Consider the following 14,961-nt stretch of genomic DNA (forward strand, 5'->3'; position numbering starts at 1 on the left):
ATTTGGATTGTGATTCACCAGCACTGTCAAAGGACACGAAGAGGCAAGAACAGGAAAAAAACTGTTGTACCAAACTGGGCATCAGTTAAGCTGCACACATGCCCTGTTTGGGCAGGTAGAGCTGGAGAAGGTACACACACAAACTGGCATTAGAAACCACACACTATGAAGACAGGGGAAGGCATCCCACACGTGAAAAGGGTTTAGAAAGACCTTCAGAAACTGAAACAGGCAATGAAGGCATTACATATGGGGACACAACCTGCTCAAACAGAAATAGGTAACAGACTCGGGTAGAAATCATTCCAAAGCATGGAGGTTAATAAGGAGAGCTAAATGGGCACATTTGAGAGACATCACTACATTATTCCTTGACATGGTAGATGTATAGAAAGAATACAACCAGGAGCTAGCTTCTGTGAAAGCAAAACACTGAACATTTTTCAAGCAACTGAAGGGAGAGGGGGTGTCTGAGCACTCCCTAAAGAGGCTTAGCAAGACTGTGCTGGGTTTGTGTGTCACAGTTTTTGGTAGTAGGGAAATGGACTACAGTGGTGGTCCCCTGCGAGAAGCTTCTTGAAGATCCCCCAGCTCCAAGCTGGACTCGACTCTGGCCAAGGCCAAGCCAATTAGCGATGGTGGCTGTGCCTCTGTGATAACATATTTAAGAAGGGGAACCCAAGAGGAGGAGTTGTGGGAGTTGTGAGCAGAACACTTATGCAAATATTGAGGTCAGTGGAAGAAAGGAAGAGCAAGGAGGGAGGTGTGCTGCAGCAGAGAGCCCCACTGTAACCCGTGGTGAGACAGCAGGGCCACCCCTCCCTGCAACCCACGGAGGTCCGCAGTGGAGTAGAGGCTGACCTGCAGCCAGTTGAGGTGTCCACACCAGAGCAGGTGTCTGTGCTTAAAGGAGGCTGGGAATCTGAGGGGAGAAGCGGCCCTCCCTGTTGTAGCTCAGCACTGGGAGAATTACTACACACGGGGGTGACCCACACCGGGGCAGCAAGGGAATGGCTGCATCCTATGGGAAGGACTCACACCAGGGAAAGTTTGTGGAGGACTGTCTCCTGTGAGAGGGGAACCTCATGGAACATGGGAATAATGAGGAGTGCCTCCACTTCCCCCTAAGGAGGAAGGAGCTGTGGACTAATCATAGCCCCCATCCTCTGCCCACCTGTGCCACCGGTGGGGATATGGTAGAGAACTCGGGAACAAAACTGAGTCTGGGAAGAAGGGAGGGGTGGGGGAAGGTATTTTTAAGATGCCATAATACTTCTCACTGTCCCATTATATTAATTGATGTTTTAGCATTTGAATTAAAGCGCTGTTCTTTTTTTACTTTCCTTAAGTCTGTCGTTTGCCCATGCGTGAGTCACCCTTCCCTGTCCTTATATTGATTCCCCGAGCCTTCTACTTTATTTTCTCCTTCCCATTCCTGAGAGGGAAGTGGTGAGTGAATGGCATTGTGGTGTTCCGTCGCCCTCTGGGCTCAAACCACCGCAAAAAGGAAGTGGAAAAATGGCAAAAGAGGCAAAAAAGGAAAGTTATATGGCAGCTAGTGTCAAAATTAGAAATGAGCAATCAGAAGAGGACAGAAAAAGAAGAAAAACTGGCAGTGTAAAGAAATAGTATAGTTCTATTTGCAAGGGATAGGGAAAGTGGACTAGCTTTCTTCAGCAGAACAGGGTTACACAGCCTGAAAGCAACAGTCGAAAGGAGGAGGAAAGATATTTAAAGAGGAACTGTACTTCCATGTGTTGAGGAAATGCAAATGAAGAGCAGAGTTCACTTGTGGATGATATCCATTTTTCAGATACGAAATAATTTGTTTTCAAACTCAGAGAAGGATACATTTTTCTGTATAATAATACTGCTCACAGCAAACTTTCATCTAGGAATTCCTACACCTTAAAAATACAACCAGAGTAATTTAAATAGAGGAAACTTTTCATTTTCACTGGTTTTGAAGAACACAGGTGAAGTGATTGCACACAATTCGAAACAACTTCACAAAGTAGCGAATGACATGTATACAACATTTCATCATTAAGTAACGATGCACTTTTTTACACTGGAGCTTGTAAAGAGCTAAATCCTAACACGTGCATCACTATGAAAACTTTACTACTATGGTTATAACACCCATTACACTAATTCATAATTGCCAACGCAACCAGAAGTATGTAAGTCATGTCTGTTGACAGCTACAAACAAGCAAACTAACCAAGTGTAGCTTTTCTACCTGAATGTTTCCTCTTGGAGTTGTTCTAGTTGTGTCTGCAGCTGCAAATGCCTACGACCTGCAGGGCTGTTGGGATCTTCAAGAGAGTCAGATTGATTTAAACGTTCCATCAAAATCTGGTTCTCAGCAAGCAAGCTGCTCTTCTCCTCCTGGAGGGCTGCAACCTGTTGTAATAAAATCATAAACTGGAATGCCTGAGCTATCCAGCAACAGAGGGCAGTGTTTTTCTTGTGCATAATAAGGTATCAACCAACCCACAAATGGAAACACACAGGCTTCAGTAATTACAATTCACCAGAATATACTGTAACATTAATAGGTATTCTACTGGTATGTGAGTTAACCAACATATTGCAACATTAGGGGCAGATTTGCCACACAGAAAACATCATTATTCTTAACTGTATTCCACACAAGCTTCTCAAGTCATCACAAGATATCTTTATTATAATGAAGTTTGCATACTTTACCAAGAAATAAAACTATCCCTCGACAATAAATCTTTTAAAGCTGATTTCCAAAAGAAACAATGCCCATCAGTCACACAGAATATCAAAGCTTGCATACCCAAGAGATAGCTATGCCTTTCTTAGATTTTTTTTTTTTTTTTTGAATCCAGTGGTTAATTGCAAGCAGACCTGAAACAGGAAGACAGTCCTAAAGATTTCTGCCAATGCTGTGAAAACAGGCAGTAGTGCAAAGAACCCAAAGTGCTGCAACTCAAACAACAGCTGAGGCATGGATTCATATATTATTAAATAGTATAGAATTAACATGCAGGAGGAAGGGAAGAGAGGGAGTGTGAACATCTCAACAGAAGGAAGTGCTTCAATATGAACTTGAATCATCAAATACACCAAAAATCAACCATGACAACCAAATCAGCTTCGTTGGTTCTAACAGTTATTGAAGTGCTTTGCAAAATCCTGAATTATACTCCAAAGTAGGGTTGCAATGGCAATGCCTTTTGGGGCTCCCATTTTACACTTCTCATGTCTTCCAGATGAGTTACACTTGATGTACAGAAAGGTTTAGTATAAATCCATACACAGCTGATAGACTACAGTAACTTCTGATTGGGATTTAACTATTAACTGAAACTTTTATAGCAGCATAACATCTATTAGTTTTCTAATGAAAGACTTGAACTACACAGCTTAGCCCCTTCCTACCTGAATGAAAAAAAGTTTTGTTACTATGAATCATCTTAATACTGGCAACATTGCATCAAGATAAGAAAACAATGAAATTCTCTCTGATAGCAGAAGTAAATTAATTACTGTGCAATTTTCATTTTAAAAATTATGTTTTCATACTATACTTTTTGTTTTCAGCTGCCTAAAAATTAACACATCTCTTTCCCACTTTATAATTAATATGTACAACATCGCAAACCTACCTGCATATCTAATTCATGACATCTCTGGGCAATTTCTTCTTTTGTTGCTAGTGCTTCATTTAATTCTTCTGTAGTCTTCTTCAGCTACCATAAACGACAAACATTCATAGTTTCATCACTCTCTGTGAAGTGTCTAAAAATACTCTGAACTACATGACTGTAAAATTATTTTTACACTTAGGAAATATATTAAATTTTCAGAAAACTGAGGCAATTCCACTATTACAAACAAAGAATCATATACAATTACTGTTTAGTTTGTGTGACCATAAAATTAGACATACCTCTAAGTAATATTTGGTCTTATAAAAATACATTAGAATTATTAAACCCATTCTATGAATTGAGTCAAAAAATCCTGGAGAACCTGGGTCTCAAGAGCTCATCAACTCTGTACACTGAAAAAAATGTCAATACCACTTTTCTTTACAGATGCGAAGAGTGCATAATTTCAGTTTTCAACATACTTTTTAAAATACACAAAGGACTGGAACATGGAATGCAGGGAATGAACAATTAGGGTAAAATCTCTCTAGTCAATGGAAGCTACTCTTACTGTACAACAGGGAAACAACTGACATGGTGAGGAAGAAGCCTACCCTTCTGAAAAAGGGCACTGCATCTTGTAAATGATGGGAAATATTCACATACTTCCCTTCAAATGCTTTATGTTCTAAAACATGTGTCTTACAAGTTTGCATATGAGTGCAGTTAAGATAACAAAAAAAATAGCTATGAGAAAATTGGTCTGATAAAACAGGTGCATGCATGTTATGGATATAGATATGTACTATAATATATGGTGAATTTTACAGGGGCTTTCTTAAACAGCATCATTGTATCATATTTTTTCAAGTTTAATTCTCAAGGGCCTGTTGACATACAAAAATTAATACCACCTGCCAGAATTTACATACTTCTGCAGAGAAAGCATGATGAAGGAACACAACAATACTATACTTCTCAAACAGAAAAAAAGTGAGAAAATAGGACAGTGTTAGCATGAGATTAAGCTAGTAAAAAAAACAATTGGTTTTGTACATTCTTTAAGTATATCACTGGGAATGATTCTCTTTGGAAGTTCTCATATATTGTAACAGTTTCCAGAACTGCTTTAAGGATCTGTGATCCACATCTACTTTTTTTTTTTTTTTAACTGATTTTGGAAGTAGGAAACTGGAAAAAAAAGTTTTATTCAAACACTACACATCTTTTTACCCTTCTTTCTCAATACCCAGAGATTTGTACCTGTCTGCAGTTTTGATATACTATGTCATACAGCTAAACTTGTTTTCCAAACTGAGTTTTTCCTCTCCTTTAAATACACAAAATGGATAAAATCAATTTATAAAGCAAATGGACCTGAAATACTGATATTTAGTTTTCCACTCCTTATTTGAATATCCATAAAACCCTTTAATAAGTAAAGAAAAAAATACAGACGTCTTAATAAAACAAAATGACTGGCCACTGATGTGCTAGGATTGAAGGAAAATAAATATCTAAGATATCAGATACCTGACGATCAAGGTCAACGTAAGCATCATTTCCAACAGAGACTGGAGACTCTTTACTCATCAGCTGCAATTAGATTACACTGGATTAGAAAAAGCAAGGAGTTATTTTATGTTAAAAGCTAAACTTCAATTAAATACCAAGCTGATTTTAACTTTTTGGAGCTGTAATCTGATTTCATTCAGAATATTTTAACTTCATTTTTATATTTGACATATTCAGAAATAATTACAGAAAGAAATCTTCAGAATTTATAATATTTAAAGCACTATACAAGAAATCTTATATCATCTCTTTTTCTTCTGAAAATGTACATTCTCCATCTATGATGAAACCTACAGTACATTTTGCTAAGCATTTTACTGAAGTGACAGTAGATGATAGCCACACCACGCAAGACCTGCCTTTAATTGTTTTCTGCCAGTGGTTCTCCTTTTTTGATCACCTGGAAGTTCACGTCAATTTATTTATTTATTTAACTAAAGTTGGGGACATCTCAGCTAACTGTGCAAAACAAAGATGACCAAAATTCCTGCTCTGGAGTTGTATGTAATTTATAAATTTAAAAAGAAAGTCTATAGAGAGTATTCCTGGAATAAGTATCACAATTCCTTGTATACTAACTGATTTTATTGCAGGAATGGCTGGTAGTGGTTTTAGTCTAGGAAACATTACTTTTAGCAATAGGTTTGGTTTGGGTTTTTTTTTTTTTTAAAAAAAAAAAAGGTGCAGGAATTCCTCCAAATTGACTGGTATGCTTACTAAAAAATAAAAAGCTTTAGTAACCCACTGATAAGCTACACAGGTAGTTAAAAGTTCAATCAAATGTAACAGAATAGCCCAAAGACCTCCTCCTACACACCTCCAGCAAACATATTAAGGTAATGTTATTACAGAAGGTTGTCAGACACAAAAAGGAACAGTCTTCCAAATAAGAAATATGTTGCAACTAACTCAAAAGGCAGCACTAAATAACCACAATGATGGTTTCTGTCAGCCTGTCCAAACACAAAATGTTTTACGAGTTCTCCAGTAAAACGATTCATCAAAGTTACAATCAAAAAAGTGCTATCCTAATCAAAATCAGGACAGGATTTCTTTTCTAAGGCCTTCTGTCTGTCTGATTACTCTCTCCAGAGACAGGGCTTCCTTCATCCCTTCCAGAAATCAGGGCTTTTATATTACATTTCTCTGGCAAAGTTCCTTGGATACACAGCACAGAGCTTTAATTTTTCCTCCATCCTTTCTGTTTACACCACTGTTTACAAGAGAAATATCTGTTTGACATTTACATCATTCAAATATTTATACACTTACATTTCTCTCCCCATCTCCTTAACCGGGATTTAGCTGCATACCACATGCTTAAATTAATCTATCTGTCCTCAACAGTCCTCTTCAGACTTTGACAGTGTTTCTTGCTAACTGCTGAATTCCTTCCATTTTGTCTATATCTTTACAGTGACAAACTACTCCAAAATGAAGCATTCCACGAAGCCCAGATTCTCTGTAATGGTAATTAGGAAGCCCCTGGCCTCAGACCTGTCCTCTGAAAAATGAAGTCACAAGTCTTTTTCATTACCATATATAATGGCATTACAGACTTGTATTTAATTTTGGGCCATGTTTTCTGAGTTGATTATTGTTTTGCCATCCAAAACAAGAATTTCCAATCCCTCTCTGCTCTGTGATCTTTATACACATTTCAATTACTCTATTTCACTAGCTACTCTTTAAATACTTTTCCAGATGACTAACAGGTATACCCATATTAAACAATTACTGAAGTAGTCTGCCTATTATATATTCCACAACACCGTTCACAAACTTCAGCCACAAAGTTCCACCTGTTAAGCCAGTACTTTCCAGCTGCCAGGTCTCAGACTGCATGAAGTCTGCAAGGGTGTACAACAGTATGTCCCTGACAGCCACCACCTCTTTCTCTCCCTAGCACAACCTCCTCTTCTTAAACCTAGTATAATAGGCCTAGCCCAAGACTTACTTGTAGGAGGAATACAAGAGGCTGCACAACCCACTAGAGGCCACTGTGGTGTTGCTGCTTTATGGGGATTACCATAAAGCACACAGGCTGAGGCCAACAATATAATTCCTTTATCCTTCAACAGGTTTTGCAATCTCTTCTAAAGCTTCCTAGCCTTGAGAACCCTTAGCAGAAATGTCCACAAAAGAAGACACTAACTGGAGAATGATTAGGCAGTGGAGATACATGGTGTGGGTGTAGCCTGACTGTTACACAGAATTTGTGAATTTAATTTCACAGGGTGCATTGGGAATGTCATAGGAAATGTGCATGAGGCACCGAGTGCAAAAGCCACAGACCTATGTGCAGGTGACTGACTCAATGCAACAAGAAGCGATTTCAATCTTAAGGCCTGTGACACCGTGGGGATGCTAAAGAAGAAATCTAAGGAATTGTGCTGCTTCCAGTAGCACGACCAGACAAGGAACAGGAATAAGATTGCCAAATTTCTCACAAGTAACACGGAAATCCAATTTCTGATCATCAGTTAACAATAAACTGAAGTTAGATGGGGTGAAAAGGGAGAGTTATCAGGTTGGAGTGCCTCCCATCTTTTCCCCACACATCTTCCCATACATTGGAGAGGACAGTGGTATATGTAAGCACGTCTTGACTGCCCTCTGCTTCTGGATTGCCTCTAATCAGTTTCTCCCCACTTAATAGCAAACAGTTTACTGCAAACAGCACAGATAATAGGGTACAACTCCACACAACTCCACATACACCTCCACATAACAGTTTTACTGAATGCTGTGTTTTAGGATTCCATACAGACATCTGTGTCAACTCAAAACACACACTACACCTTCCATCCACTGCAAAAGCATAAAGTAACAGGCTTGACTAGTTTTTCCTATTCTTCGCTTTGTTTCTTGTCAATCAGCATTCTCTGATACTACTGCAGTTTAGAGCTCCAAAAGGCTCACTTCATCAGCTACCTGCTCAATGGCATATTAGCTCTTTCTGCATTATTTACTATTAAGCTGATGATACTAGTAGGTTATTAATTTTAAAACCAAATTTCCTTACTATGTCCTGCTATATCTCCGTTCCTTACAAGCTCACATTCAGACAAATTCCTGAAATACTGCTGTAGATTCAGTGCTTCACATTGTGCCTATTTAGAATGAAGACCTAAAGTAACACAAGTATTTGTTTAAATAATCAAAACGTCACTTAAAATCAAAAGGGCTTATTCTGTGGTGAAGAGGTTACTCTGGATTTTAAATGGTACAATAACCTCTACAACACGACAATTTTTATAATTCTATCTGTAGTTTCATGAGAAGCAGTTGTCATTCCCTATTAATCCTTTACATGTATATGTTTTCATGGTCATAGCTTTGGTACAGTATCTTAAAAAATACTTGTAGATCTGCTTATATTATATTATTAAAACCTTCACTTTTTAACTGCTTTGTTTGTGAAATGTGAACATTTCACTGTGTGAGCTGTGTTGTCATGGTTACATAAAGATTAGAGAATGGGTAAAACTATCACAATTCAGGTTATTCATGCATGAAGATTTTGTAAATGCTTTTTTTTTCCCCTACACATGATTTGCGAGATTTTGCAAATGCAGCTGCACCACTTAGTTGATGATGTTAAAAGTTTAAAGCATTTGCTTTATCAAATGCTGCTTCTACTGTTGCTAATATTGTACAATCTCATTGGAGCACCCAGGAAATGTCAAAATCCAGCTTCTGTATTCAGAAGGTTGTTTTTATTTTCTAAAACATCTTTTTGTTTGTTTGCTTTTTAAGAGTCAAGGCTATGTAAGACACAGTGTGTATCCTTTAATGAAGCTGGTCTTTCTTCTTTCTCCAGTACTGCTGACAGACCCACAGAAATATTTGTCTATCTTTCCGTAGCTATTCAAAAACCACTTTTACTTCAGACAATACGAATCTTTAAACCAGGGTGTGTGGAACACAAAAGAAAACAGCTTCTGCCTTGTGCAAGTAACACAGTTGGTATTAATCCACTCAGGAAGTACCTTTTGCTATTCACTCCAAGTAAATTTTGACATTACCTCTAGTACTTTGCTGTTAAGAGCCTATTCTGACTCTCAACTTGGCCTGCACAGAACCCAGAAAAGTGAACAAGTTTACAGATGTTCTAAACAGCAAAGGCAAACAATTTCTCCAGCTACCACTTTCATCAGTAATTAACTTGGCTGCTCAAAATAAAGACTTGGGAAAGTGACAGCAGAATTTTCAAAGGATGTCAAGAAGAGGAAAGGAAAGACAAATATGTAATGGCCAAAATAATGTCTGTAAGAAAAGATTCTTGGTCTTTAAATAAAGCTGAAAAATATGTAATTAAAAAAACATTATATTGTATTATACATAGCAATATATTAATTACAAATTATAATATAACCAGAATATAAGAGTATCTGTTACAAAATATACAATCCAAGACATAATTTATATATAATATTTTTGTCATATTTCTGATAGCTTTATCACTTTTTCTTCCTCTATCTATTGCACATTTGGCATTTAGAAATACACATCTGTAGATTAGAATCTAAGAATCTAGGTGGTGGCAACACTCTACGTCAATTTGACTACACTGAAAAAATAACAGAAAAGCATTGTTCAATTTATAAACCTTTACGGAGGCATATTTTATTATTAATATTGTATTTTAAACATTTAAATAAATTAAAAAAGGAAATGTTGAAGTCACAAGTTATTAAAAAAATTGAAATAACCAAATAAAATTTAAAACATAAAATGCTGCTTCTTCCATTTAAAAATCAGCTTCTTCGTGTAAAAAAAAAAGGAGAAAAGAGGGCAGAAGTTTTTTATACTATGCCTCATGAAATAATTTCATGAGTAAGATGATTTATGAAAATCAAAGAAGTATCAGAAACATTTATATGTGCTTTGCTGAAACAGAAAAATGAATACATAATACATCAGTATTATGTCTTTTTACATACTTACTTATGAAGAATGAGTACCTGCATGTCAAACATTTTGAAATGTTTGGATTAGATGAGACACCAACTTTCCAAATATTCATATATAGCTATTTTCCTAGGTACTTTATTGTAGTAGAATTTCTGACAGAGAATGGCCACGATACTTTGTTGAAAGGTTTGGACAATCCAGGCCTGAGATCAGACTGCTAACAACACCTGTGTTATGAGAATGACCTTGAAGGGCTGTGTTGTGAGGAACTGTATCTGTTAATGAGGAATTTTCTCAGCTATGTATCTGGCTAAGCTCAGCACAAGTATGCAGCAAACCGCAAGATGCTTGCCTATCACAGTTTCCCTTTGGGTGCGTGATAAGTTGCTTATGACCAATAATCAAGGGGTATGGGGCGCGTGAACAGTGGGTGCTTGCTTTGCAAAGGGTATAACCAAGCGATTCGGGCAATAAAGGGGGACGACATGTAGCCACATCGGTGTGATTGTTGTTACTCAGGCCACTCTCCGTATTATTATTATTGGGACCCTCTTCATTTGGTGCCCTGAACAGGGACCCTCAGATTGACTAGGACGCTATACAGCCTCTGAAGTCGGACATTTAAATATGGATCAAAGACTCCACAGCATCGAATGAACTTTCGATTTGGGAGCCGGAGAGTGGTGAGCAAGTGAGTTGCTGCGAAAAGGAGACGTGAGCAACCGAGTGAGCTGGCTGACTGACCCTTGCCAGGAGGTAAGACCGCGATGGAAACAGATGCGGCAATAAGACTGCTTCTTAGTATGCTCTCTAAGAGAGGTGAAAAAGAAGATGTCCACGATCTGATTAAGTGGGCTAGAAAACAGGTCAGAATTGAGTGACCCCTCGCTAATATTTAGCCAACAGGAGTGGCGCGTAGTAGGTGATTTATTGTGGGATGAGACTAACACTGGAGGCAATAAAGGCAGTGAAGCACGACAGCAAGGTGTGGTCTGGCGAACGATTGTAAAAGCTCTGAGGGAGATGCCAGCAGAAAAGAAAGTCGCCGCTGCTGCTATGGCGGCTGTCGGCGCTATACCATCTCCGCCGGTCCCTGCCGAAACCAACCGTCCCTCACGATTAGCCACCCTCTTCGGGGTTAATCAGCAGCTCCGCTCTATTAAGGGCATGTCACCAAGTGTTCCTGTTTGCTCCACCGCGCAAGAAGCAGCAGAGAAACCAGGCGGCGCGGGAGAACAGGGGGGAGTGCCCACGGAATGAGGTGCAGCATCTGGCTCAGAGAGTGAGACGGGGGATATGTCCGAATTAAAGCAAGAGAGTCAAACATCAGAAAAGGACAGTGACAACATCCAAGAACTTGAAAGAAAATTACAGAAGTTAAGCTACAGAACAGAACTCTGCATTCACAATTACAAGAAAAGGAAGCGCTGCTGTCAGCCCCACCATACCCACTGTCATCACCCTTACCAGAACCAGCTCCGATCTTAGCTCAGTCCCGACAGAGTGGGGTGATGCATGATGCCTTGTTAGAAGGGGACTGGCATGCTGCTGGAGCGTTGGCCTGCCCAGTAGTGACAACGAATGGGGGTCCTAATTGGAACCTCATGATTGGAAGATCTTGAACCAGGCCAAACAAACTGTGACTACTTATGGGCTACGATCTGAGACAGTGAGAAACATTATATAGTTCATTTTTACAGCTGATGTTTTATGTCCAAATGATAGTAAGCAGCGAGCATCACTGCTTCTATCACCATCACAATTTTTGCTGTGGGAAAGAGAGTGGAAGAGACTAGCAGTAGCAGAAACCAGTGTTCCCCGACAACAGGGAGATGCACTATATGGAGTGACAGCTCAGATGCTAATTGGGGACGGACAATATTTGACAACAGCTGCCCAATTAGCTCTGCCGACTCCAGTCCACCAGCAGTCACAATCATTGGCTCATCGTGCATTGTTAGTGGTACCAGATAAGAAGAAAGCACCATCGTATGTAACAGTGCAACAGGGGGCCACTGAACCCTTTAGCCAATTTGTTGACCGACTCCATGCGGCGTTGAAAGATGCTCCAGAACTCACTGAGGGCATGCAGACACAGTTGTTCTGCGCACTAGCTTTTGACAATGGTAATGCAACCACCAAGCGCCTAATAGCCACACTTCCGCAGGGATCAGGGGTAGATGTCATGTTGCTGTTAACATCTTGGCCTGAGCAATTGAACCAAGCTGCAGCTTTCTCAGCAGCCATGAAGGAAACTTTTCATCAACCATTAACGGCAATGGCTGCTGCGTTGAGAAGTAGTGGAGGGCAGCCAAAGAGGCAGCCGGCTAAAAGTAGTCAGACCACAGGCGCATGCTATCGTTGTGGTGAGACAGGTCATTGGAAACATAGATGCACCAAGCCTGTTTGGTGCCATACCTGCAATACAGATACTCATGCAACTGTGGCCTGCAGAAAGTCGGGAAATGACAGGTGCAGCACGAAGAGACCTCGCGCAGCGACACAAGTCCAGGTCTCAACCCCTCAGGTTTCCTACTCAACCACACACCAGCAACCCCAGGAAGCCTCGGAGTGGATGTGACAACAGCAGTAGTGACCACATTAACCAGTACTTCTGTGACACTTATACCAACCACAGCATATGGACCTTTGTTTTCTAGAGATTCCCCAGTGGGTGGGTTATTAATTGGTCAATCGTCCATGGGAAAGCAGGGCGTTGTTGTGCTCCCTGGTGTCACTGATGCAGATTAAACAGGTCAAATCCAAATTATGGCATATGCATTACAACCACCGGTAACCATTCCAAAAGGTAGTAAAATTGCTCAAATTGTTGCTTTAGAGTCAAAACATCCCTTGCATCAATCAATTCTGAATGGTCCTTCCGACGTTCGAGGAGACACAGGTTTTGGGTCAACAGGATATGATGTGTTTCTAACACTTGATTTAAATCAGCGACCATAGCAATGTCTTGCAATCAGTGGATGGTTAACTAGCTTATTAAAAGAAGGCCCTCGCTTGCTTATTTACTGTCTGATTATATTTTTAGCTGTCTGTCTTTGTATTTCATGAATATGAAAAGAGCTGACAAAGGCCATGAATGAAGTCTGGATTGTCCAAAAAGAAAAAGGGGGATATGTAGTAGAATTTCTGACAGAGAATGGCCACGATATTTTGTTGAAAGGTTTGGACAATCCAGGCCTGAGATCAGACTGCTAACAACACCTGTGTTATGAGGATGACCTTGAAGGGCTGTGTTGTGAGGAACTATATCTGTTAATGAGGAATTTTCCCATCTATGTATCTGGCTAAGCTCAGCACAAGTATGCAGCAAACCGCAAGATGCTTGCCTATCACAGTTTCCCTTTGAGTGCGTGATAAGTTGCTTATGACCAATAATCAAGGGGTATGGGGCGTGTGAACAGTGGGTGCTTGCTTTGCAAAGGGTATAACCAAGCGATTCGGGCAATAAAGGGGGACGACATGTAGCCGCATCGGTGTGATTGTCATTACCCGGGCCACTGTCCGTACTGGGACCCTCTTCACTTTATTTTGGTGTCTCCTACATATTGCTTAGTCCAAGCCACTTGGATTCTGAGAGCTGCTCAGAGTCCAAGAAATGGAAAACTCTCCTTAAACCAGTGAAGTTTCACCTCTCTAAATAAACTGCAGGTGCAGCTCTGAACAAGCTCTTGACCTAAACTCTTGTTAGAATCATAGAATATCTTAAGTTGGAAAGTGCCCATAAGGATCATTTAGTTCAACTCCCTCATCCTTGCAGGACCACATAAAACTAAACCATATGACTAAGCACATCATCCAGACACTCCTTGGACTCTGTTAGTGTTGGTGCCGTGACCCTGGGGAACCTGTTCCAGTGACTGACCACCCTCTCACAGTGGTCCTGAGTGGACCTTTTCCAACATCCAATCTGAGCTTCTCCTGATGCAGCTTCATTCCATTTCCCCATGTTCTGTCACTGGTCACGACAGAGAAGATAGCAGCACCTCCCCCTCCACTGTCCCCCTTGAGGAAGCTGTAGCCTGTGATGAGGTCACCCCACAGCCTTCTATTCTCCGAGCTGAACAAACCAAGTCACCTCAGCCACTCCTCCTAAGTCTTGCCCTTGAAGCCTTTCACCATTTTGGTCACTGTCCTCCAGACACACTCTAATAGTTTAATGGCCTTCATATATCGAAGCACCCAAAACTGCACACAATACTCAAGGTGGGGCTGCACCAGTGCAGTGTAGAGTGGGACAATCACCACCCTCAACCAGCTACCTATGACGTGCTTGACGCACCCCAGGACACGGTTGGCCCTTTTGGCTGCCAGGGCACACTGCTGACTCCTATTCAACTTGCCATCAACTCATCCCCCCGGATCTCTTTCCATGGTGCTGCTCTCCAGACTACTGTCCCCCAGTTTATATGTATAACCAGGATTACCCCATCCCAGGTGGAGAATCCAGCACTTGTTCTTGTTAAATTTCATATGGTTGGTTATTGCTCAGCTCTTTAGTCTATCCAGATCTCCCTGTAAGGCCACTCTACCCTTGAGGAGTCCACAGCTTCTCCTAGTTTAGTATCATCGGCAAACTTCCTTAATGTACATAATTCCTGCATCCAGATCATTTATAAAAACATTAAAGAGCACTAGTCCTAAAATTGAGACCAGTGAGCCAGGCCCCACTGATGACTAGCCATCAGCCTGATATAAGCCCATTTACTGTAAGTCTTTAAGCCTGACTCATCAGTAAATTGCTCTCCCAATGTATTGTGGACTTGTCTAAATGTATGCCGGACATTTTGTCCAGAAGGATACTGAGACAGTATCAAATGCTTTG

At 40.3% G+C, this 14,961-nt stretch overlaps 1 protein-coding gene across 5 annotated transcripts in view; it reads right to left on the reverse strand.

The window, feature by feature from the left end:
* Positions 1–14,961, reverse strand: part of HOOK3 (hook microtubule tethering protein 3) — a 105,245-nt gene that overhangs the window by 47,656 nt on the left and 42,628 nt on the right. For all 5 annotated transcript variants that reach the window (XM_032990670.2, XM_032990662.2, XM_032990680.2 and 2 more), the window contains exons 7-9: positions 5,160–5,222; positions 3,642–3,725; positions 2,243–2,406 (exon numbers count right to left, since the gene is read on the reverse strand). In XM_032990670.2, the coding sequence (XP_032846561.2) occupies positions 2,243–2,406; positions 3,642–3,725; positions 5,160–5,222 (311 nt within the window). The remainder of the gene's footprint in view (positions 1–2,242; positions 2,407–3,641; positions 3,726–5,159; positions 5,223–14,961) is intronic.

This window comes from Tyto alba, unplaced genomic scaffold (genome assembly GCF_018691265.1).
Source record: "Tyto alba isolate M040663 unplaced genomic scaffold, T.alba_DEE_v4.0 Super-Scaffold_13, whole genome shotgun sequence".
In the NCBI taxonomy this organism is placed as follows: domain Eukaryota; kingdom Metazoa; phylum Chordata; class Aves; order Strigiformes; family Tytonidae; genus Tyto; species Tyto alba.